This window comes from Nicotiana attenuata, unplaced genomic scaffold (assembly GCF_001879085.1).
Source record: "Nicotiana attenuata strain UT unplaced genomic scaffold, NIATTr2, whole genome shotgun sequence".
NCBI lineage: Eukaryota > Viridiplantae > Streptophyta > Magnoliopsida > Solanales > Solanaceae > Nicotiana > Nicotiana attenuata.
In genome coordinates this window covers 11324-36131 of record NW_017673650.1, presented here as the reverse complement: position 1 = coordinate 36131, position 24808 = coordinate 11324, and the positions used below count along the sequence as shown (strand labels likewise).

Here is a 24808-nt window from a genome sequence, read left to right as displayed (position 1 = left end):
CGCGTTCGCGCTCGTACCCTTGCGATCGCGTAGCTTATCGGAACTTCTTCATCGCGTTCGCGTGAAGTTCCACGTGTTCGCATAGACCAAATTTCTGGACCCCAGTATTTCTTCTCCGCGTTCGCGATACTCGTCTCGCGATCGCGATGGCCTGTCAGTGCTACCCTTCGCGAACGCGACCAGCTTGTCGCGAACGCGAAGGGCAATTTTGCCCAGTTATTTAAAAATTTCCAAAACAGAACAGTGATGGGATTTCATTAAGTTTTCACGAACTCCTTCTTCTCCAAGGTCCTTAGGCGTCCATTGAAGCTTTCTTTCACCAAAACTTCGTAGGTTTGTTATCCTTAACTCGTTTCCTTCATTTTTCATCAATATCTAATGAATTCCTAAGCCTAAAATATGTAACTAAGGGTAGAAATTAGAGAAATGGATAGGGTTAGGGCTTTTTGATTTTTCTTGATTTAGACCTCGTTTTGGGGTCGAGTTTGAAAATAAATTATATATTCGGGCTCGTGGGTGAATGGGGGATTTGATTTTGGTCGGAACCTCATGTTTTGACCAAGCGGGCCCGAGGTCAATTTTTGGAATTTTGGGAAGAAAGCTTGGAAATCTATAATTAGGCATTGGGCTTGATTTGTTTAGCATGTATTGATGTTATGACATCATTATTGTATAGATTTGATTGATTTGGAGCCGAATTCGAGAGGGAAAGCGGTTGTTGAGGATTGATTTGGCCGTGGAAGTTTGAGGTAAGTGTTTGGTTTAACCCTAGCTTGAGGGACTAGGAGTTGAGTCTTATTTGCAAATTGCTTCTTGTTGAGTACGACGTATAGGCATGGTGACGAGTATCTATACGTTGGTGTCTAGCATGACCGTGGGTCTTTAAATTGTGAATATCTTGGTTTCATTGTATTTCCCTTGCCTTGGTGATGATTCCTACTTGTTGTGAAAGGAAATTGTGACCTATGAACAACGAGGAGCATTGGCTCGAGTTATATTTCAATTGTGAACATCAATGAAATGGTTGAACCCTTTGGATCATTGGCTCAAGTGGTAAAGTGAGATATGAAATAAAAGTGAAAGGAAGAGAAAGAATATTTAAATTGTTCCCTTGCCGGGATATTGTTGTTTATTGATTATTTTCCCTTGCCGGGATGTTGATATTATTGATGTTGTACTTGCCGGGATTTAATTGTTCAATTGTGTTCCCTTGCCGGGATTTCTTTTATTATTCTGTATATTCTCTTGCCCCTTGTTTGTGATTGTTGTTTGGGTGAGGAAGAGTGTTAAAGCACGAAGGGTGATGCCGTGCATTGTTTGTTTATTGTGAGGAAAGAGTGTAAAGCACGAAGGGTGATGCCGTGCATTGTTTGCTTATGGTGAGGAAAGAGAGTAAAGCACGAAGGGTGATGCCGTGCCGCACGATGTACCATTCCGTGCCGATTCTATTGATTATATGTGAGGAAAGAGACTAAAAGCACGAAGGGTGATGCCGTGCACATTTTATTATATCATTGCTTGGTGAGGATGAGAGTAAAAGTACGAAAGGTGATGCCGTGCACATTTTATTATATCATTGCTTGGTGAGGATGAGAGTAAAAGCACGAAGGGTGATGCCGTGCATATTTTATTATATCATTGCTTGGTGAGGATGAGAGTAAAAGCATGAAGGGTGATGCCGTGCACTTGTTGCTTTCTGTCTCTTTATTAATGTCTGAATTGTGTTAATTCCTTCGTTGCTGGACGACTTTTACTTGAAATTGTTGTTTCCCCTAGAATGCTCCCCCTTCCCATATTGATTACTTGTCTCTGTATTTCGATTCTGCTGTATATGTATATATAACTGCACAGGTTTATGTGGTAGTCCGGTTTAGCCTCGTCACTACTTCGTCGGGGTTAGGCTAGGCACTTACCAGCACATGGGGTCGGTTGTGCTGATACTACACTCTGTGCTCTTTGCACAGATCCAGGTGTTGGGCAGCAGCTGCAGTAGCGCGGGAGTTAGCCTTCAGTCCAGCGAGACACCGAGGTAGCCTTGCAGGCGTCCGCAGGCCCGACGTCTCTTCTGTCTTTTATTTCAGTCTGTTATCTCATGTATTTCAAGACAAATAGTCATATTTTCTTCAAACGGTTGTATTTAGCACTCTTAGTAGTTTGTGAGTATGTGACACCAGTTCTTGGGTAGAGGTTTATGTTGATTTTCCGCATTGTTGTTCAGATTCTTTAATTTAAGACTTCCGCTTATATATTTTTTTTCCGCTGTTTTCATGATATCACTGATAATTGCTAAAAGAGGTAAATTGGTTAATGGCAAAGGTAATTAAGGGTTGGCTTGCCTAGCTCTCATTAGTAGGCGCCATCACGACTCCCGAGAGTGAGAAATCCGGGTCGTGACAAGAAGCCAGAGGATAGCTTTTTGTACTGGAATAAGCTAGTTCAAAGTAGTACTATTTAACTTACACCTACATAAATATGTAGCTGTATTTAAAAGAAACTTGACATGTATCATATTCTTGCTTGAGAGTTGCGAATAATTCCTTTACGAAGCCTCAAAGCAAACACCTAAAGGCATTCTTTCTGTCAAACACAAGGCTCTTTTAGGCTCTCTTTATGCAACTTCAGTCTTAGCTTCTTGGTTTTTCTACTTTCTTCAGATTATTTACATTCAATCATGCCAGACAATGCTAAGTGGGACGATGATACACATATTATATTTCTTGAGTTAGTGAGCAAGAGGTTAGAAAAGGAAATAGAGCAAACACTTACTTAAATAAAGATGGGTGAAAAAATATTATTGACGAGTTTTGTAAGAAGACGGGAAACGACTATGATAAAAAAAATGAAAAATCATTGGGATTACATGAAAGGCGAACGGACACTTTTTAAGCAGTTGATGAGAGGGGAGACAAGTTTAGGATGGGATGCCAAAAAAAATACAATTATGACAGATGATGATTGGTGGGAGCAAAAAATTAAGGTACATCTCTCACATTATTATATGTGTAATTCTTATTTTTGTCATTGTTAATTTTATTAGTTTGATTAAAATAGTTTCGATTTTCTCTTTTTATAGGAGAATGCAAAATATAAGAAATTTAGGAACAAATATCTTTCGCTCATATGGTTTACGATGCACTGTTTACTGATTTTGTTGTCACAGGAGAAAGAGCACGTGCAGCAAATCAAGAACAATCGTCCGGCATTGGACTTAATTTTGATGAAGAAGGAATAAATGTTATTGATGATTGTGACAAAGAACACTTTACTCATCTTAATAATGAAATGAGTGATTAAAGCGATGATCTACAAAATATAAATTTTGTTATGTTTACAGAGCCATCACTAAAAAGACAAAAATCAACTGATGGTGTTAGCACCAGTAGTCAAGTAAGAAAGAGTAAGAAAAAAACAGCTGCAATATTAATAAAAGAGGATATACATTCTTTCATAGAGTTTATGTCTAGCAAAAGCACTGCTACATCTCTTGCAGTTAATGACACATCCATCGAGAAGTGTATTGGCACGTTGGAATAAATTTCTGATATTCTAGCTGGGAGTAAAATTTACAGTTTTACTATGAATATGTTCCGCAAGAAAAATAACCGACAGATATTTTTGGGGATGCCTACTGATGAAGCTCGCAAGTCTTGGTTGGAGTTTAACTATCAGTTATACCTCAAGAAAAATGGATACTGTATCGTTGTGGTTGGAAATTTCTATTATTCCTTGTTCGAATATTGTGATTGTATGTGTAAACGTTATTATGGTTTTATGTGGAAACTTTATATATTTCTTCTTGTTTAGACGTTGTGATTGTATCACTAAACTTTTATTAAATTAAAGCTTCTGTTTGTTGAGCTTCTATTGTTAAGCTTCGGTTAAGCTTACTATTGTTAAGCTTCAGTTAACATCATGTTTGTAAAGCTTCAATAATGCTTCAGTAACTTCAATTAGCTTTTAGTTAGCTTCCCTTTTACTTTATGTTTGTAAAGCTTCAGTTAACTTTATGTTTTCATTTTCAGTAAAATGAAGAGTTCGAACTCTAGTGACATAGTAAATCCTTATCCAAGTTATTCGCCAGACGATGAAGATGAAGAAGAACTGGAGGAAATACAGAGGGAGAAAGATGAGAAGGAATGGACGGCTTTATATCAAATAGCAGGTAAATTGAGTTTGATGTATTACAAAAAATACTTATGCAAGGAACTTGTCGTACATCTAGTCGCTCTGGAAATGTATTTATTCAAGAGATATTAAGAGGAAACGAGACTCGTTGTTATGAAAATTTCGACTGAGGAAGTCGGTGTTTATTGATCTATCGAATGACTTAACTGAAAAGTATAGGCTTAAACCCACACGTGGAATGTCTATACACGAGATGTTAGGCATGTTCTTAATGACTTGTGCATATGAAGCTGGAAATCGATTGATACAGAAAATCTTTCAACATTCGGGAGAAACAATTCATAGACACTTCCATAGTGTTTTGATGGCCATTTGTGAGCTTTCAAGAGATATAATTAGACCACATCAAAATTATAATGATGGTGCAGGAGCTCACAAGCCATGTAATGGTCGATATCTCCCTTTCTTTAGAGTAAGAAATATTTTTACATAATTATTTTTTATTAAACTTATAACTTAACTTTTATAAGTATTACTAACTTAAGTTATATTTGTACTTGTAAATTTATGTAGGATTGTATGGGAGCACTGGATGGCACACATGTTAAAGCAAGGTTACCACAAGGTCAAGAGATACCATATATTGCACGTAAAGGTTATCCGACTCAAAATATTCTTGCTGTGGTAGATTTTAATATGTGTTTTACATTTGCATGGGCTGGGTGGGAAGGAGCAGCCCATGATAGTCGTATATTTGGTGAGGCCCTTCGTAGACCAGAACTCAACTTTCCACGTCCAATTGGAAATAAGTATTATCTAGTTGATGTAGGATATCCGCACATGAAGGGATATATGGCTCCATACAAAGGAGGAGATAATGTGAGATATCACCTAGCACAATTCCGCCGCGGTGTAACAAGACAATTGAGAGAACCAAGAGGGCGAATTGAAAAATTTAACTATTTGCATTCTTCTTCTAGAAGTATTGTAGAGCGCACATTTGGGGTTTGGAAAGCAAGATGGTCTATTTTGCGAGACATGCCTTTCTATAACATTGACACTCAAAGAGACATCGTACTTGCTTCTATGGCCATTCATAACTATATTAGAAAGAAATGCAATATGGATGATGCATTCCGAGCAGCTGAGAATGAGAGATATGTTCCATCTGTTGATCCTGATGTTGGTACATCTTTGAGAGCTAATAACAATATAAATGCGGAAAATGTGGAAGAGCAAAGTGATCTTGTTTGGATGGGTCTTCGCGATTTGATTGCGAATGAAATTTGTGAAGCTTGATACTTGTAGTTGTATGAATCTTTTAAAACATTAATATTTATTATCTTACATTCCAATTGAGAAATGTTATTTTGTTTCGTTCTCTTGAAATATGCATATAATGACCTAACTTTCTATAGAATTTGAGAAATCAGTGTTCTGGAAATTTGATGCATTGATTTTATATTCTGAATCTTTATTAGTTAGAGGAACAAATTATTTTTCTTTCCTCTTCTTTACAAGCTAAAAATGAGCATTCAAGAATTATATTTGTAAAAACTATCTTAAGTAATCATTTAAATTGAAAATAAATTAAAATATAGATTATTTTTTATTTGCATTAATTATAAATCAAATATATTGTAGTAATCAACTCCTTTATAATGTTAACAGCTTTAAGGATATTTATGTCTTTTTAAGAGAAAAAAGTTCTTACCAGCACTTGGTTACCAAACACTTCAACAGCTTTTTTTAAGTTTCAGCACTTTTATCCAAACAGATAATTGCTTATTTATAAAACAAGTTTCAGCACTTAAAAGCTGAAGCTACTTTTTTCCAGCTAATCCAAACGGGCTCCTTGTCTTATACTAATCCAAACGGGCTCCTTGTCTTATACTAGCTAATAGATCATCATTCGGGGATGTATTGTATATGAGATCAACCTGCAAAAGGTTCAAATTTGCGCTTTATACTATTCATTGTTTTTTGCCCTTCATACTATTCGGAATTGAGTAATTTTGGTCTTCGTTAAACTTTTGGGCTCCATTATGAGAACGGAAAAGGGTCTGATATATCCTTGTACTATGGTAAATTATTTAAAATTATCCCCCGTTATACTATTGGGCCATAAAAGTCCCTACCGTCCAACTATCCTAACAAATCTGCCCTTACTTTGACGGAAGTGCCACGTGGCATCCATCCTTGCCTCTTTTTAAATCTGGGCACATAAGAGACGACCCGCTCCAACTATACCAACCAACCCATAACCCATTTATAAACCAAATAATACCCTAAAGCCACTGACCAACGATTTATAATCCAAATTAAACCCCAACCCTAATTTATAATCATGGACCTTGGTCATTTTGGTCAAGACGTGAAAGGAATTGACTTACAAATGATGAGTAATAACCTTACTCTAATGTATCGTCAAATGATTACCAATTCACCATGTCCACAACTCTTTTTGGTAAGCCATATTGTACGGAAGTTGGACCCAAACCAGGTCAGGGAGCTATTGAAAACATCCCTCATACTCCTGTCCACATTTGGGTTGGTAGTAAGCCTAATGAGAATAACTGTAAAAATGGTGAGGATATGGGAAATTTCTATTCAGCTGGTAAGGATCCTGCTTTCTATAGCCACCATGCAAATGTAGATCGCATATGGACAATATGGAAGACATTAGGAGGAAAACGCAAGGACATCAACAAGCCAGATTATTTGAACACTGAGTTCTTCTTCTACGACGAGAAGAAAAACCCTTATCTCGTGAAAGTCCGTGACTGTTTGGACAATAAGAAAATGGGATATGATTTCCAAGCAATGCTATCTCCATCATTATAAATTAGGGTTGGGGTTTAATTTGGGTTATAAATTGTTGGTCAGTGGCTTTGGGGTATTATTTGGTTTATAAATGGGTTATGGGTTAGTGGGTATAGTTGGAGCAGGTCGTCTATTATGTGCCCAGATTTAAAAAGAGGCAAGGATGGATGCCACGTGGCACTTCCGTCAAAGTAAGGGCAGATTTGTTAGGATAGTTGGACGGTAGGGACTTTTATGGCCCAATAGTATAACGGGGAACAATTTTAAACAATTTAACATAGTACAAGGATATATCAGACCCTTTTCCGTTATGAGAAAGTCCCCTTTTGCCCTTTAACTCCTAGAGGAAGGAAAATTAATTTGGATACATGGAGTTCATTCGTTTCACGCCACAGCTCCCTTAATGACAAAGGCAAATACGAGATGATAATATGCTATATAACGGCATGAATGAACCAAATGTGTAACAGATGAAAAAATTGAGCAATTTCAAATAGCACATGGACAAATTTGGACCTTTTCCCGACCAACCTCAAGGTATGTACACTAGATCTTCAGAGATAGCAATAATAAATTCAAGAATGATTTCACAGGAAAACAATGGGAGGTGGGAATTGAGCTTGAACATGCTTCATCTACTTATTATCAAAAGAAAATGCAAGGAGAAAGATGAAACCAAATGCAAGAGCCGTGAAATCACCAACTGGATATACATTTTACTAAGAACCTCAGCTAAAAACACAGGCTCTAGTGTTGCAGGTTTCAGTTGCATTTCAGAAATCTCTCAAAAAGCAGCACTAGAATATAATCTTATATATAGGAAGTGGCGAGCTTGGCGCTTTCAGAAAAATCATCTCAACTCGCCCTTCAACTCAAAAAATTCTGATCAAAGAGCTTCACTAGTATCTCGAGAGCAGTTTGGACTTTCAGAAAGACCATGCCGGATAGAGAAAAATTTGTGTTTGATATCAGACAAGAAGAAACCAAGCAACCACTGTCATGAGAAATACAAACAGTTGAATTTACAGAGAAGAACAAGGCAGTAAGTAATGAATGCATTTGGAAACAATAACATTGTGAACAATTGACAACATCAGTACTATATTATACTTATCCAATGAGCATTAACAAAGAAGATTATGAACAAATTGAATCAATTAAACAAAATTGCATCCCCAGAGCAGCTAAATGTTCTGCTTTTTTTTCAAACACCAATTTTGTTGTCTGAGGAAATTCAACGATTTCATCGAATTCCCAAATTCAGGTTGTGTTCTATATTCTATACGAGCTAGTTGATCTATCACAAAGTTACCATCTTTTGATGCAAAACACACTTCCATCTGTAGAAATCATTCTTGAATCTTGATATACAAATCTGAATCCCGACTAGTCTTCAAAGAACAAAATGATGAATCTTTACCTTTTTAATCTACTGATCATCAGGCACTTTGTATAAATCAGCTGTAATTTCCGTCAACCACAACCCTGGAAATAACGTCTGCAACCAAACATCAATTTCACATTACACTGTATATTAAAAAGATCATCAACAAAAACAGCAAGAACAAAACAACTCTGCCTCAATCCTAACTAGTTGTGATCGGCCGTATAAATCTCTATATTCATTAAGCTCAGACTATCATAAATCAAAGAGAAAATTTCACTTACGTCCAAATTCTTTTGAACAAATTTAGCTCGTTTCTTGGGTCTACGAGGGGGTCTATGTCCCACCATATCCATGAAATCTTCCTCGATCTCCTTTCGCGAAAGGGGAACCGAGAACTTCACCCTCTCTCTCTTTTCGCCGCTGGTAGAAGCTCCGACCGTCGCTCCACCGGCAAAACCACTTCGAGGTATCGGAGATTTGTTCTCCGTCCTTAACGGCGACGAAGCATTAGTTCTGTTAACCTCAATCTTCAACCCTCCTTTCGATCCACCGGAACCGGCGACGGCGCCGGTAATGAATCCGTTAGGTTCTTTAGAAGCCGCTCGGCGAGTCCTTAAGTTCCACGGCCTGGATAAGTCGACGACATCAGCTGCACCCGCCGTCACAGTTTTCGCCGGCGCCGGCGATACTTCCTTCTCCGGTTGCTCATCCAAACCTTCTTTGAAAATCGCGTCTTTCATCTTGTCAGCTTCTGTTTGAAGATCAAACATAAGCTTCTCTCTCATAGCTCCGATTCCCTCTCCACTATCGCCGGCATTTACCGACCTGAATTTTCGAGTGAATCGATCATTTAACCGGTGCCGTTCCGCCGCCTCCGATTCCCTCCGACGTCCGATCGATTCTTTCTCATATGACCTGCGATTAACGGTAGAGATTTCTCCGTCGGAATCTACCTTAGCGCACCTCAAGAACTTCTGGTTCCCCCACTTAAGCCCACATGGTAAGGTGAAATTATGTAAAGGCTTTGATCTTTCTGGTCCCATCGCCATTAAAAGTCTGAAGACAATTCAAATAGCTAAGACTCAAAGCTCCGTTCTTTAACCTTTCTTTCACTTTGCTCAATTGATCAACAACAATTAATAGGAAAATTATATCAGAGAGGGAGAGAGCAAATGGGTTTCATATTCTTGTAATCTTTTTCAAGCTTTTGCCCTTTTTTTTTTTGGTTTGTGTATTTTGTTTAGATGAGTTTACGTGAAATCGCCGGGAACGTAAAGTTTATATAGGCAGCCAGAGGAGGAGAGAGAGAAGGCGATTTTAACGTTGGGGTTCTGAAATCGTAGGTGCTAAAGTGCGCGGTGGAGTGACGTCTTCTATTTTTATTTCCAGGGTTTTCCAATATACGACGTCGTCCAGAATATTTAGCATTTTCCGTTATTATCATTCCGTCCATTTCAGTTTATAAAATGCAAAAATATTTTTAGCACTTGTTGTGGTCTTAAATATATTATAAAATTTATATAGTTATAAATTTTTAAATTTTGTGACTTTATATATGTCATAACATTATATGATTATAAAAGCTTCTCAGATAAAATAAAAAATATAAATTATTTACTTTCAAATTTAGAAAGTATTGTACTTTTCCAACAGAAAAGGAAAAAAAGTTTCACTTAAATTAAAATGGAGGAAATAATATTTTAATTTTTTTGACAACCTATTAGGCTACAGACGCCTCAGCAGCTCACCTTGGAGAATTTGATGATAACACAATGTTGTAACAGTGTAACAGCGTTAAATTGAAACAGTCAAGTGGAAAGAGGATAAACTTTTTTATATTTTGAGTTTAATTTTTTAAAACTATTTAATAAATTAAATTTCTTAAAAAATAATGATACACACGTTAAGCTTCTATAAGAGATGATATATACTAATTGTTTGGCTCAAAAGTTAACAATATACTTTGTAAGCTAGAAAACAATCAAAAAAAAAAAAAAAAGGGTAAATCGTAATCAAATATAATAGACCTAGAGATGTAGAGATGATGTTATTGTTGTAGATCTAGTATTGCAAAGTGATAATATGAACTCAAGAGAATATATTCGTTTGAGGCAGAGATAGAGAGAGAAAGTCAGAAAATGAGAGAGTTGTATTCTTCCAGAATCCTCCTCTTTACAATGTGAAGGTCTCCTTTATATAATAAGAGACCTTCCTCGAAATAATCAAAAAGTTACAAAGATAGGTAACGTCTCCCTAGTGAAGACACTGAGTCCTAATCGATGTCGCTTTTGTCCCCACGTCCGAGTCGTACCCACTACGTCAGTCGGCGCACACTCACTGGGCGTACCCACTGGCATAGAGACGCTGACGGTCAAATTTGACCCTATACAGTTAGTCCCTCCGCTCGTTGGAGACGCATTCGGTGGGCGTCTTCGATGGGCGAAAATGCGAACCTCGGCTTAGGAGAATTTGACCTCGACCAAGGGCGGCAATATGAATGAGGTGAAATATATGACGTTGTTGAGCCACTGACGCGTGGCTTTGTCTTTGGAATGACGTCATCGCCTGTATGCGTCATTATTATATTTGCCCCGAGGCGGTTCAGAGGATGATGTGACATTTTGGTTTCCCGCGCACGTTTTGAATCATGACTCTTCGATTTCTGCGTAACTTATCCGTATAAATAGGAGATAGGTTCGATTTGATTCAACTTTCAAACCTTCGGAAAGCATTTTCAGATTTACTCCTTTGTCTTTCTTTCCTGTAACCGTTATTTCGTGAGGGACTCTCCCACTTCTGTTGAAACCACACTTCCTATCGTCAGTGCTTCGTTTCTTACGTAGTATAATCATGACAAAACGTGGACAGAGTAGTAAAAAGGCCAAAGATAATGCCCCGTCTAGGGTTCCGCCATCTTCCGGTGGTGAAGGGGAAAAGGCAGAGAAGGCCCTTGTTCCTCTCAGTGTAGACAATGTCCTTCCGAAGGAGATGTATGTTCGCAGGGATTTTCCAACTAAAAGCCCAGACCTTCCCTGGGAGCACAGTGTTTTATTACAATCCCACTTAGACCATATTCCGGACCACGTGAAAATGGTTCCGGCCGGGACGGACTATGCCAATGTGCACCGGCCTGGGTATTGCACATTCTATGAGTACCCGTTCTTGATCGGTTACAATCTTCCTATCTACCCTCTGATGGAGGAGCTTTGCCGTTTTTACAATGTGTGTCCGGCTCAGCTCACTCCTTACACCTTCAAGGTGTGCTGTATTATGACTACTTATGCGGCCAGGGCTGAGTGCAGCGTCTCGGTCCACCACCTCTTACAGTTATTCAGCGCTGGTTACCTGAGGGGTACCATGCTGCAGTTAAAAAGTCGTGGCACAAGGGGCTTGGTTGTTAAAGCCGATGACAAGACCAACCGCCGCTTTTGGCATAAATATTTCTACATCAGGACGGAGCACCTGGTGTCGAATCCCGAAGGGTTCCCAGAAAGATGGAATCCAGAACGTAAGTATTTCTACTTGTAGAATTCAGGACTGCTTGCGCTTTTGACCATACGGCCATTGTGATTTCTTTGCTTTTCCCCTTTTTTTATTCGCAGCGAGGGCTTCCCCACCCCAGTTTACTGATGATATTAAATCATGGGTGGAAAGAATAATACCTTATCCGGAGGAATGCCGTACCTGGGCTGCATTTCTTCAACAGTACGGCCCGTCAGGTAATTCTTTGGCTACGGTTTGGGAGTTTCCTACGTTCTTGTTACCTGACTTATTCGTGTTGGCAGGTCGGAGCGCCCCTAAGAAGAAGAAGAAGAACGTCGTCACCTCTCTGGGGCGGGGACTGACTCTGAAGACGGATACATACCCTGTGGCTCGCCCAGTGATGGCGCTCCGGAGGTTCCTAGACCACTGCCCGTGGCGGTGTCCACAAGTGAAGCGACTCCTTCAATGCCATCCCCACGGCCTGTGGAGGAGACTTCTGAGGGCGAGGAGCCACCGGAAAGGAAAAGACGCCGGTTGATAACTGGCAAGGGGATAGCCACAGAAGACGAGGGGGCGAGCGAGACCCGTCGGGAGTCAAGGCCAGTTTTTATGGCAGATGCCATCCGTTCCGGGAGGTCGGCTCCCCAAGGGGGGGCGGTTCCCGATGCCAGCCCAACACGCATTCCGGAGAGCGGTTCGTCGGCTGCCATTGGAGAAGCGGGCGACGGTACCGAGAGGGGGGGACCTGAGGCCGCCCATGCGGACGCAGATGCGTTAACGCGGGGTCCGGCCCGTGTGGGGATGACGGCAGGTAGATCTAACCGCCGAATTCTGATCCCAGGAGGGTATAACCTGTTGCAACACAGCGAGCATGCCGCAGCGGATATGACCCTGCTATGTGCGGCCGCTGAGCGTGAAATGTTAAAAGGGGTTAGCGACGGGGAACTATCCCGGAGGGTTGCCGGCGTGGCCTTGCAGGTATTTTTCGATTTTCTTCATGTATCGTAAAGTAAATTTTGATGCATACTGACTTGCCTTTCCTCCTTTTCCTCTTCTTTAGACTCTCATCTTGGAGGTAGAGAGGGGGCGGCTAGCGCAAAGGAAGGCAGCCACCTTTAACAAGGTGGTAAAAGAAATAATCGGCGGTGCGCGTCAAGCATAGGCGCTGGCGGACCTACTCAGCAGACCCGGAAATTTCGGGTTTTCCGTGAGGTTTGGAGTAGTCGGAGCCAGCTAAAACGGAGGGTGGCGAGCTGGAGCAGATCGACGAGCAGTATGATGACCGTCTGGCTCAGAACATTGAGCTGGAGACTTTCTCCAGTCTAAGGGAAGAAGTTGGAGGCTGGCCGTGGGGTAGGGCGGAAGATGTGATTTGCGGATCAAGGTTGCCGCTTTGAACCACCGAAATCGATGCCAAGGCGACATGAGATTAGAAGTCCTTAGCGGACTGCAAGCACCAGGCCTGATGAGATGCGCATCGTGAGCGGGCATGATATGTGGGTGTACGCCGAGGCCAGATTTGGTCGTATTCGATAGTTCTTAGCTGCGGGTCGAGTACTGAGGCGGAGGTTCAGGGAGCACGACGCGAAGCCGTGTGCCCGTGAAAATTATGGTATAGTTCCTGATTCCCAGACTCGAGTTATAACTCCGAAGCGTCAACGTCTAGATCGGCTCTTGGACTCTGCGGCTATCAGGCCGAGGACGCGTGGACGAGATGGCGGTCCGACGGGGGGCGTGAACAGAATGGTGAAGCCCTTAGGATTGTATTCATTTTGTTTTGTTGCATTTGGAGACGTAAATGGGCTTTTGTAATGTATTTTTGGATGATAATGGAATTATAATTTTTGCTGTTATTCTTTTCTTTTTGTACCTTTATTTTTGGCCTAATATTGTTAGATGGCCTTAACGTTGGGCGTAACTCGATTGTCGTCGAGTTACTTGTCGTCATAGTCGAGCTAGGTCGATTTATCGACGTCGATGGCCTTAGCCATAATATCGTTGATGGCCTTAGCCATGTTCGTAACTTCGACTGTTGTCGAAGTTACTTGTCGTGTAGTGAGTTGGGTCGACTTATCGACGTCGATGGCTATAGCCATAATATCGTTGATGGCCTTAGCCATGTACGTAACTTCGACTGTTGTCGAGTTACTTGCCGTTGTAGTCGAGCTGGGTCGACTTATCAGCGTCGATGGCCTTAGCATAATATCGTTGATGGCCTTAGCATGTACGTAACTTCGTGTTGTCGAGTTACTTGCCGTTGTAGTCGAGCTGGGTCGACTTATTCGACGTCGATGGCCTTAGCCATAATATCGTTGATGCTAGTACGTAACTTCGACTATTGTCGAGTACTTGCCGTTGTAGTCAAGCTGGGTCGACTTATCGGATCGATGCTTAGCCATAATATTGTTGATGCCTTAGCCATGTACGTAACTTCGATGTTGTGCGAGTTATTGCGTTGTAGTCGAGATGGTCGATATCCGCGTCGATGCCTTATCCATAATGTTGTTGGAGATGGTCGTAGCCTTTTACGTTGAGATGGCCGTAGCCGTTTATACATTGAGGTGACCGTAGCCGTTCATACATTGGAGATGACCGTGGCCGCTCATACATTGGAGATGCCGTGGCCCTTCATACATGGAGATGGCCGTAGCCTTTCATACATTGGAGATGACCGTGGCGTTCATACATTGGAGATGGTCGTTAGCCTTTCTATACATTGGAGATCACTAGTAGGTCCCTTTGTCATGCCAGTCGAGAGACGTATGGAGTGGCTGGTATGATAAACTTGTTTCTCAAGTTATCTCCAGGTTTCCCTCTGTCGCCTCTTAAAAACCTCCCCGAGAAAACCCAATTGGGACAAAACCCGGGTAAGGGAAAAAGAGTGCGACTCGGGAGACGCCTTTCAGAAATGGAAATACTTGAGGTGGGCGACGTTCCAATTGTTTTGGAGCATTTTTCTTCCATCGTTTCTAATTGAATGCTCTTTTACTTGCTGCCGCTGTGATTTTGTAGGGTCCGTCCCAGTTGGTGCCCAGTTTTCCTCTCGCTTGGGTCTTTTGATGCCAATGTTTTGGCTTTGAGGACGTAGTCTCCCACTTTGAGTGGTTTTATTTTAGCTCTCTTGTTGTAGTATCTTTCGACTTGTTGTTTCTGAGCCACCATTCTTATGTGGGCCATTTCTCTTCTTTCCTCGGCCTCATCGAGGTCTTGAAGTCAGTTTATGTCGTTCTCTGCTCCGTTGGCATATGAATACCTTAAGCTTGGTTCGCCGACTTCGACTGGTATGACCGCGTCGGTTCCGTAGACCAGTGAGTACGGCGTTTCTCCTGTGGAGGATTTGGTTGTGGTTCGGTGCGCCCATAACACTTCCGGTAGTAGCTCGGGCCATAGCCCTTTGGCTTCCTCGAGTTTCTTCTTCAGTATGTTCAGTATTGTTTTATTGGAAGACTCTGCTTGGCCGTTGGCGGCAGGGTGATATGGCGTGGAGAGTATCCGCTTGATACACCATTTGTCGAAGAATTCTGTTGTCTTTTGGCCGATGAATTTCCGTCCGTTGTCGCAGCTGATTTCCTTGGGGATGCCGAAACGACAGATGATATTCTTCCATATGAAGGCGATGACTTCTTGTTTGCGTATTTGGGCGTACGCTCCTGCTTCCACCCACTTGGAAAAATAGTCAGTTAAAACTAATAGAAATCGTGCCTTTCCTCATCCCGCTGGTAGGGGACCGACTATGTCCATTCCCCATTTGATGAAGGGCCATGAGGAAGTGACTGAGTGAAGTGGTTCTCCTGGTTGGTGTATCATGGGGGCATACTTTTGGCATTGTTCACATCGGCGGACATATTCCGAGCTGCTCTTTGAACATTTTGGTGACCAGTCTCTGGTACGTAGCCCCTGCATTTTTGAGCCCGAAGGGCATTACCTTGTAGCAGTAAGTCCCTTGGTGGGTGATGAAAGTTGTCTTCTCTTGGTCCTCCTCGGCCAACATGATTTGATTGTAGCCGGAGTAGGCGTCTAGGAAGCTCAGTAGTTCGTGTCCTGCAGTGGCGTCGATCAGTTGGTCGATGTGGGGTAGTGGGAATGAATCCTTTGGGCATGCTTTGTTCAGATCAGTGGAATCCACACACATTCTCCACTTCCCGTTTTTCTTTTTGACCATGACGACATTGGCGACCCACTGGGGGTATTTTGATTCTCTGATGGAGCCGTTGGCCAGTAACTTGCCTACTTCCCTACTGACCGCTTCATTGATAGCGGCGTTGAATTTTCTCCTCATCTGTCGCACGGGCGGATGTAGTGGATCAACATTCAGCTTGTTGGTAGCGATGTCTCGCGGGATTCCCGGCATATCTGAATGGGAAAAGGCGAACAAATCTGCATGGTTAGTTAAGAATTCACGATACTTACTTGGGTTGGCGAGACCGTGCCCGATATAGGCTTTCTTCGTAAGATTGGTTTCGTCTAATTGGACCGGGTCGAGATCTTCGACCGTCGCTTTACAGGCCTCCACAACGTCAGGGTCTTTGATGGCGTCCATTGTCGGGTTGACCTTAGTCCCCGACACGGCTAATTGCTATGCCTCCACGCTCGCCCCCTTTAGCTGTTGGGTGTGGGCGCAGTCTTGGGCTATTTTGTTGCATTCTTGTGCGGTGCGTGGCTCACCTCGAATACTGAATACTCCCCATGGGGGTAGGGAATTTGATCACTTGGTAAAGTCTTGAAGGGACCGCCCGCATGGCGTGTATCCACGGGCGTCCTATGATGACGTTGTACGTTGTTTCTTGATTCATCACGTGGAAAGTTGTTTCCAGCGTGACTCCTCCTGCTAAGACGGGCAGTGCTATTTCTCCGGACGTCCGTTCCACTGCATTGTTAAAACCAGTTAGTGTTATGCAGCGCGGTATTACCCTATCCTCGAGTCCCATTTGAACGATGACCCTTGGGTGGATAATACAGGCGCCACTTCCGTCATCGATCATGATTCTTTTAACATTTGTATCAGCGATACGTTAAATGATAATTAAAGCATCGTATTGAGGGAAAGACAAACCGTCGGCATCAGACTTATCGAAGGTGATACTATCTTCGAAGTCGTCATACCGTTCATGGGCTATGGTCCGCTTTAGTTTGTGCGTGGTTGTGAACTTGACGTGATTGATCGCCAAGTCGTCGCCGCCTCCGACGATCATGTTTATCGTGCGCGCTGGGGAGGGCGGCTTCGGCGGCCCGTAGGGTTGTTCCCGTCCGCGTGCAAAGTTGATTTTCCCTTTGTCACTGAGTAATTCCCTCAGGTACCCCTGGTTCAGCATCCTGATCACCTCTTGCCGTAGGCTTATGCAATCTTCGATTTTGTGCCCCCGTTCCTGATGGAACTCACATAGGACGTTTGATTTCCTTGTGGCGGGGTCTGATTTCATCTTCTGCGGCCACTCACTTTGGTGCCCAGCTTCTCCAGTGCATACACTATTTCTGAAGGAGACACACAAAAGTTATGGGCGGATAATAAAGGAGGCGTACCTCTTTCGTTTTGGAGTGGGGCGACGTGTCACTATAGCGCGTCTGTATGCCTTGGTGGCGGATGGGAGGATCTGGTGTATGGCTGATGTCGATCTCTGTTGGAGCGGGGGAGTTGTTCTCGTCGTCCTTCGTTCAGTCGATCTCTCCTCGTTTCTGAGTGTATCGCTGTTAGCCGTTGGGTCGGCCCATTAAGATCATCCTCGTCCGCTCGTACCTCAGCGCAATAGGCGTTGTGGATTTCCTCCCATGTGGTAGGGGGATATTTCATGTGGCGGCTCAGCAACTTCTTGGTTGCCCTTGAACCATCCCTGCTTAGCCCGTTCTGGAAAGCAGCGACTGCCATACCTTCTGATAAGTTTGGTAGACTCATCCTTACCCTGTTAAACCTTGCTAGGAAGTCCCTGAGTCCCTCTCCTGTAGTTTGCCTGATGGCGAAGAGGTCGTTGACCCTGGCCTCCGCTTTCTTCGCGCCTGCATGGGCTGTGACGAACTTAACGTTGATATTGCCTTAGCCGGTAGCTGAGAGTACCATGTTAAAGCCCCTCCTGTCAACGTCTCGCTAAACTTCTTCAGCAATACCGACGGTACCTGTTCTTTTGATAGGTCGTTGCCCTTCACAGCGGTGACGTAGTGGATCAGATGATCCTCGGGATCAGTGGTTCCATCATATACCCTCAAGTAGGGTGGCTTCTTGAAGGTTTTTGGGGTGGAGTGAGGGGCAGCTTCTTAAGTGTATGGTTGTTCAACGAATCTTCCCACATCGCGTTTTGGTAGCAACTTGGGAGCACCGGGGATCTTGTCGACCCTTTTCCTGATGTTCCTTCATCTGATCGCGGAGCACCTTGTTTTCATTTTCCATTTCTTCCATCTTCTTTAGGATGGCTGTTAGCGTGCCATCGTTGGTCTGTGTCTCGACGGGTTCGTTATTTGCTAGTGCAACTTCCGGTTCGCCCACGGCATCAGTGGTATCTACCGTCGGTGTACACCTGATGTTACCTTGTGGGTGACCTCTCAACCAAGCCACTCAGAGCGCTTGTTAGCCATTTTTCCAGTAGTTTCTTGACCTCTGAGAGTGCTTCAGTGGCCGCAGATGTGGAAGCTCCTTTTTCGTGCAAGATCGTCAGATCTTCGGATGGGGAAGGTGAGATCTCCGCACCCGATGTGATGCTAGGGGTTGCGTTCAGGATGCCATCGTCACTGACCTCGTTGAGAGGGCCAAGGAGATTGGTAGTGACACCCAATATAGCTTTCGATCTTATGTTATTCTCAACCATCTTTTGTGTTTGTGTGGTGTAGAGAATGGTAGTTGGTTGTTCTCTAGGTGGATACTATGATTTTGATTCTCGAAATCCCTACAGACGACGCCAAATTGTTTGGCTCAAAAGTTAACAATATACTTTGTAAGCTAGAAAACAATCAAAAATAAAAAAAGGGTAAATCGTAATCAAATATAATAGACCTAGAGATGTAGAGATGATGTTATTATTGTAGATCTAGTATTGCAAAGTGATAATATGAACTCAAGAGAATATGTTCGTTTGAGGCAGAGATAGAGAGAGAAAGTCAGAGAATGAGAAAGTTGTATTCTTCCAGAATCCTCCTCTTTACAATGTGAAGGTCTCCTTTATATAATAAGAGACCTTCCTCGAAATAATCAAAAAGTTACAAAGATAGGTAACGTCTCCCTAGTGAAGACACTGAGTCCTAAACGATGTCGCTTTTGTCCCCACGTCCGAGTCGTACCCGCTACGTTAGTCGGCGTACACTCACTGGGCGTACCCACTGGCGTAGAGACGCTGACGGTCAAATTTGACCCTATACACTAATGTACCACTATAATCGATCAAATCACATGATATAAATTTTTGTGATTATTGAATATATTGGAAGATACATAAGAAGGCGAAAAACAAATTTTATAACATGGTCTTAAACAACAATGGCGTATGAGAGTGAATTGAGTCTTAGAGATCCAATATGCCCATAATGAACATCATAAGAATATATATATATAGATGTTAAGATATTTATAGGCCAAATACATATACAACCCATCCAACTTGACACCATTTTTCATTTTGGCACTCTATCTCTATCTTGTTTCATTTTGGCCCTCCAACTCTATTTTATATGTTCCATTTTGGCCCTCTAACTCAATTTTTTATGTTCCACTTTAACACAAAAATTGAAACCAGTGCAAAAATATAGCGCGTGTGTATACACAAATCTAAGGTGTAATAAATATCCAATTAAATGTTGCCACCTGGTTTTTTTCATCCATATCAAAGGGGTCATACTAAAATACCTGAACCCGACCGTATTTTTTGTGGGTTTATTTCATCTAAACGGGCCAGGTACGAAATCGGCAGATGAAAGCTTTGGAACTTAGAGAATGAAGATGGGGCAATAGTGGATGAAAAAATTCGGTCGGGTTCAGGTATTTTAGTATTGACCCGTTTGATATGGATGAAAAACCAGGTGGCAACATTTTATTGGATATTTATTACACCTCGGATTTGTATATACACACGCTATATATTTGTTGCACTGGTTTCAGCTTTTGTGTTAATGTGGAATATAAGAAATAGAGTTGTAGGGCCAAAATGGAACATAAAAAATAGAGTTGGAGGGCCAAAATGGACAAGGTAGAGATAAAGTGCCAAAATGAAAAATGGTGCCAAGTTGGATGAGTTTTATATGTATTTAGCCATATTTATATGTTTATATAAGATTGGATAAGATTAAAGTGCTCCTGTTAATAAAAGTAGCTAGCACGCAGACTCGGGAAGAAATTCCAAGAATGTTAAGAAAATTCAGAAATTTGATGTTCTGAAATTAAAGATCTTCAATGGAATGGTTCTGAATAATCAGGTAATATAGTTTGATCATGACATGCATAAACTTCTAGATATGTTGCACCTGTAGTATGCGAATGTGCTAGGTTAAGCTATTAACATGAAAGAATTAGACATAGAATCAAAAGACAAGTTACCTGTAACTATCTAAAAAAATTCAAAATTTATGCAAATTTAATTAATAATAGAACACTGAAAGCAAAATATCAGTATAAGAATATTAGTTCAGGTCCTATTTTGAAACACTGCATTTGTTTGAAATTATTTGACGTTCTAAAAAATAAAAAGTCATTTATTACACTTTTTCATAGCCACCCTTATTGTTTAATTAGTGAACTAGTATCATTTAAGTTAGACATTTAAGGAAAGATGCATGAGTAATTTAGAGAAAAAAATTATAATGCTTATTGAATATCTTTCATACGGGTGTGCAAGAACTTTTAAGAACACATAATATGAGTAGTGGAATCAGTACAACTAATTGATATTAATTATTTGCTCATGTTCATATAAGAGTGAGATTTAGAAAATCACGATTTGCCCTAAAATATATTGTAATTTGTATTATAGTGAAGAAGATACAGTGAATAGTATCGATAATTCATATAGCCGATTCTATTTCATATGAAATTGAGACTAGTTTGATCGATTGGTTAATGAATATAAACTAGTAAGTTGTTTACAATAAATAAAAATAAGCAGAAAAAATAATTAAATAAATAAAAAATAAGACTTAAAAAAGAAAAAGAGTATAAGCCTTGGCATTATGTTTTCAATACTGTCGAAGTTCGAATCTGGAAGTTAGCTATGGTTCTCCAAGTCTCACTACACCGTTCAGCTTAGTGGAAATAAGAGAATGAAGCGAACTCATTCAATGATTTATGATGCTTATAAGCTACTAGTCTCAAGGTACGCACGATGCGCGTGTATCCCATCTCAATGAGTATGATTTATTTAAAATGATATTTAAATATAAAATAAAATTTTTATGTTATTGAAGATGATTCTAAATGTTGATCGTATATAACTAACTCAATAAAGAAAGAAACTGCTTCATAAAACTTTCAATTACCCGTCAATAGTTTAACTAAAAAAAAATCAGCTTTATAATATTATAACTTCAATTTCACAAGTTATCTTGCTTCCTCTTCAGTTTCAGCTTAGAACATATAACAACTTAAAAATTTAAATATTGTTGAAAGATATCACTTAAAGTATATAAGCACGGTACTAATAATTAATGAATTTCAAATAATCATAAAAACCAAAATGCGATGAAAACCTAAAAATGCGTTCAAAAGTGATATTAAAACAAGTTAGTGAGAAAAATTACAATTGAAGGATGGGCCATCCACGACATTTTTACTTCAAGGAATGACATAGAATTAGAACTAAAAGTATATATTTGGGTTTGAAGTGTTATTATTCAAGTGAAACTAATATTTAAATTATTATAATATTGGCTAACTCTATAATTCTAAATATTTGAAAAATAATTACTAAGTTTTTTCAGTGTGAAATCTATTTTAAATGATTAAAAAAAAATCGATCAACTTTTCTTGCTCGAACATATGTATTTCCTCTTAAATTTAAAGGGCACATTCTTTGTTCATGATTCTTTAAAGAGTCTTCAAATTAATATAATTTTGTTTGAAAAAAAATTGAATCTTTCTTTTCCAGATTTGAAATGAAGAGGTTGGTTATATAGTTCCTAAAAAATGGATAATTAAGCGGCAATGTAAAATTTGAAAATGACTAATATCGAGTGAATATTTTATAATAAATAACTTAATATATAAAATATATTATCCAGAAATGCAAGGTAAGACTGTGTACAATAGACCCTTGTGGTCCGGCCCTTCTCCGAACCCGCGCTCCTTTTTTTTTAAACTTAACATAAAAATAAATTATAAATAGCTAATTGTGGGAATTGATGAAAAATAAAAAAGAAATTAATGTCACTTATTTTGAATATATTTTGTCTTCTATTGAATCGTCTTTGTTTTTTCAAGTTTGAAATTTAAATAATTTAACTCTTCTCACTTTAATATAAGAGATATCGCTCGATTTCTGATTTCTTTCATCACCAATGGTCTTATGAAAATAATTTATATATCCTAAGATTGCGTCAATTGAAACATTTCACTCGATTTTCCGATTTCTTCATCACCAATAGTCTTTATGAAATTTTTATATATCATAAGAATTCTGTCAACTGGGAACTGATTTCACTTATGTGATAAATTTGAAAAAAAAATAATATGTTTGGTTTATTCAATCCTGAATGTTACCTTATACTAAATTTTAAATATTTAATTCTAATTAGATTTTTTCAATGAATTCTCTTTTCAAATAATTAAAAAATCGAATAGGTGGAAAACATCCGTTCAAGACATGTTCCAAACAACTCAAAAAGGGAAAACTTTTGTAAATCTCAAAGAATTAATAATAATTATATACCAAAAATATAAATTTTGAATAATTCTTAGGAACCACAATTATATTTTTAGTCAAGAAACCCAATATTTAGCTTAATTTATCATTATTTAAAAGGTTAAAAGATTTTTATAAATTATCTTATTGGACACACTTATAATTTCTGAGTTATAATTGATTTCTTCTCAATATTTGAATAAATATAATAAATAAATTAAAATTTTGAAAGCTAAAGATATAATATACAATAATATTATTAATGGAATATTCTAGTCTATTCTAAATATTGTAACATACCATCAGTAATTTCATATACGAAAACGTAATACATTATTAGAAAGTGGATCACCTCTGTTATTATTGAAGAACCCCATACTTTTTCTTTCTTTAACATTTTTAATTATTTCCTTTATTTATTTATTTCGAAATTTTTTTATATAATTTATGTGTAAGATTTATATAATTGCCTATTTGATAATATAGTTTGAGTTTAATTATTTCAAGACTTTTGCTCACATGTAAGAGCACTTTGGCGTTTGGAATCCACATCTCAAGAAAAATATGTTACTAAAAATTTCACACATTAGATTTTATGTTTTACCTTATAGTTCTATAGATTAAAATACTAATTGATTTCAAAATCCTAAATATTAGGACTTCACACATTAGTTCAAATAAGGAAATAATTTAATATTCAATATATTAGTTGACTTTAAAGTCTTAAATATTAGAAAAATAACCAAATGACTAATTTATCCAATATAAACTAATTTTTAAAAGGGTAAAAAAGACGAATGACATTTCGTTAAAGGCCTTCGTGCTTTTAATATAGTATAGATTCTAATATGATAAATTTTTGAAATTTGATTCCCTTTTTTTTGTTGTAATTTTGTGACTATAGAAAATTGTATTTAAATTGTTTTGATCTGATTTTTTGTGTCCTTAGTTGTCAAAAAAGTTAAGAATTAATTTTAAACTAGCGTTTGGACATAGATTTTTAAATTTATTTTAAAGAATCAAATTTAGTGTGAAGTTTGGTTTGAAGATGAAAATCTGTTTGGACATAATTTTTCAAAATATATTTCGCTTTTTTTTTTTGAAAAAATATGAAATGTGACGTATACCCATAAGTTTTAAAAACTATCAAAAAATACACAACAACTCTGAAGAAAATTCATACAAAACTAGCGATATAAATCTCAAAAAAATTTATACAAATATTAGTAGATTTTAGCAAATTACCTTCAAATTTTATCTTTGCAGTGGTATGGCACAGATTGGCACAACAACTTTGGCGAAGGTTTTCTTCGATTTATAGAGAAGAGCAAAGCTGCATGAGTTTAATGAGAAAAAAGTGGGTAGATATGGATTAGTCGGGTCATAATAATAGAAAGTGGGAACTTTTTTTTATAAAATACAAAAGTTTAGGATAATTTTTGAATTTTTAAAAAAATCAAACAGTAACATTTTGTGCCAAAAGCAACTCTTGAGCTGGTTTTGGGATTTAAAATTTTGCCAAAATATGGACAAAATGTATAAACAAATAGGTATTTGCCAAAAAAAATTAAATTTTTTTGGCAATATCTATGGCCAAATAGGGGCCAAATGTATACCTTTTTACCATTAAAAGGTATGGTGAGATAGATGAGATCAATTCATCCTCAATTAGATGTCTCAGGTTCGAGCCTTAAGAAAGGAGAAGCCCCTGGTAGGAAGCACTTNGAATTACTTTATTCTTCATGAGCGTAACTTTTTACGGTTAAGTTAGTAGTTACGTACTCAAATTACTTATTTTCTTTAACTATAGTATCAGAGGCTAGACCCAATTTAATTTTTGGTTTACCAATTATTGGGGGCCCCTTTTAATGATCCCTACCCAACGTGAAACTGAATTAGTTGGACTAATGACTTTCGAATATCAAATGATTGTACCCAAAAAAAATATTTGGAGAATTAAATCACTAATTTTAGTAATTATTTGGCCTAAAATTTAGTATAGTACTCTAGTCATTCTGTTAAATGCCTCATATTGATTGAGAAATGAGTTGTCGTTCTTCATATAGTATATATAAAACAGTAGCTCAACTTCACCATCATCTTCATGGCTTAAACTTTCCATGCTCGTTACATCTATTAACAATCTATCAACATAATGAGATACTTCACCCTGGCATCAATT

The 24808-nt window shown here is 39.2% G+C and overlaps 2 protein-coding genes and 1 pseudogene across 3 annotated transcripts; 2 read left to right on the top strand and 1 right to left on the bottom strand.

Moving 5' to 3' along the window:
• Positions 1-3120: 3120 nt before the first annotated feature.
• On the top strand, positions 3121-5424 carry LOC109216951. Its single transcript, XM_019381174.1, has 5 exons — positions 3121-3286; positions 3335-3524; positions 4023-4162; positions 4554-4597; positions 4699-5424. The coding sequence occupies exons 1-5, from the start codon at positions 3121-3123 to the stop codon at positions 5422-5424; spliced, it is 1266 nt and encodes a 421-aa protein (XP_019236719.1).
• A 1043-nt stretch (positions 5425-6467) lies between these two features.
• Positions 6468-6969, top strand: LOC109216950 (annotated as a pseudogene).
• Positions 6970-7634: 665 nt separating this feature from the next.
• LOC109216953 lies at positions 7635-9677 on the bottom strand. Of its 2 annotated transcripts, XM_019381178.1 has the most exons (3): positions 8617-9677; positions 8369-8446; positions 7635-7942 (listed from the first exon to the last, which is right to left on the bottom strand). In XM_019381178.1, exons 1-2 carry the CDS (start codon positions 9382-9384, stop codon positions 8378-8380), a joined length of 837 nt encoding a protein of 278 aa, XP_019236723.1. In that variant the 5' UTR covers positions 9385-9677; the 3' UTR covers positions 7635-7942; positions 8369-8377. The 2 variants fall into 2 exon arrangements, with proteins under 2 accessions (XP_019236723.1, XP_019236722.1); XM_019381177.1 differs by lacking the exon at positions 7635-7942 and having other exon boundaries at positions 7989-8446.
• Between the last annotated feature and the right edge of the window lie 15131 nt (positions 9678-24808).

What these genes read in the sequence shown, in the direction of transcription:
- LOC109216951 (XM_019381174.1), top strand. Translation starts at nt 3,121, where the DNA reads ATGGTTTACGATGCACTGTTTACTGATTTTGTTGTCACAGGAGAAAGA. An exon ending in GGCTTTATATCAAATAGCAG is followed by an intron (nt 4,163 to 4,553) that starts GTAAATTGAGTT and finishes ATGATGGTGCAG; the next exon opens with GAGCTCACAAGCCATGTAAT. An exon ending in GATATCTCCCTTTCTTTAGA is followed by an intron (nt 4,598 to 4,698) that starts GTAAGAAATATT and finishes AAATTTATGTAG; the next exon opens with GATTGTATGGGAGCACTGGA.
- LOC109216953 (XM_019381178.1), bottom strand. Translation starts at nt 9,384, where the DNA reads ATGGCGATGGGACCAGAAAGATCAAAGCCTTTACATAATTTCACCTTA. An exon ending in TTGTTCAAAAGAATTTGGAC is followed by an intron (nt 8,447 to 8,616) that starts GTAAGTGAAATT and finishes GTTTGGTTGCAG; the next exon opens with ACGTTATTTCCAGGGTTGTG.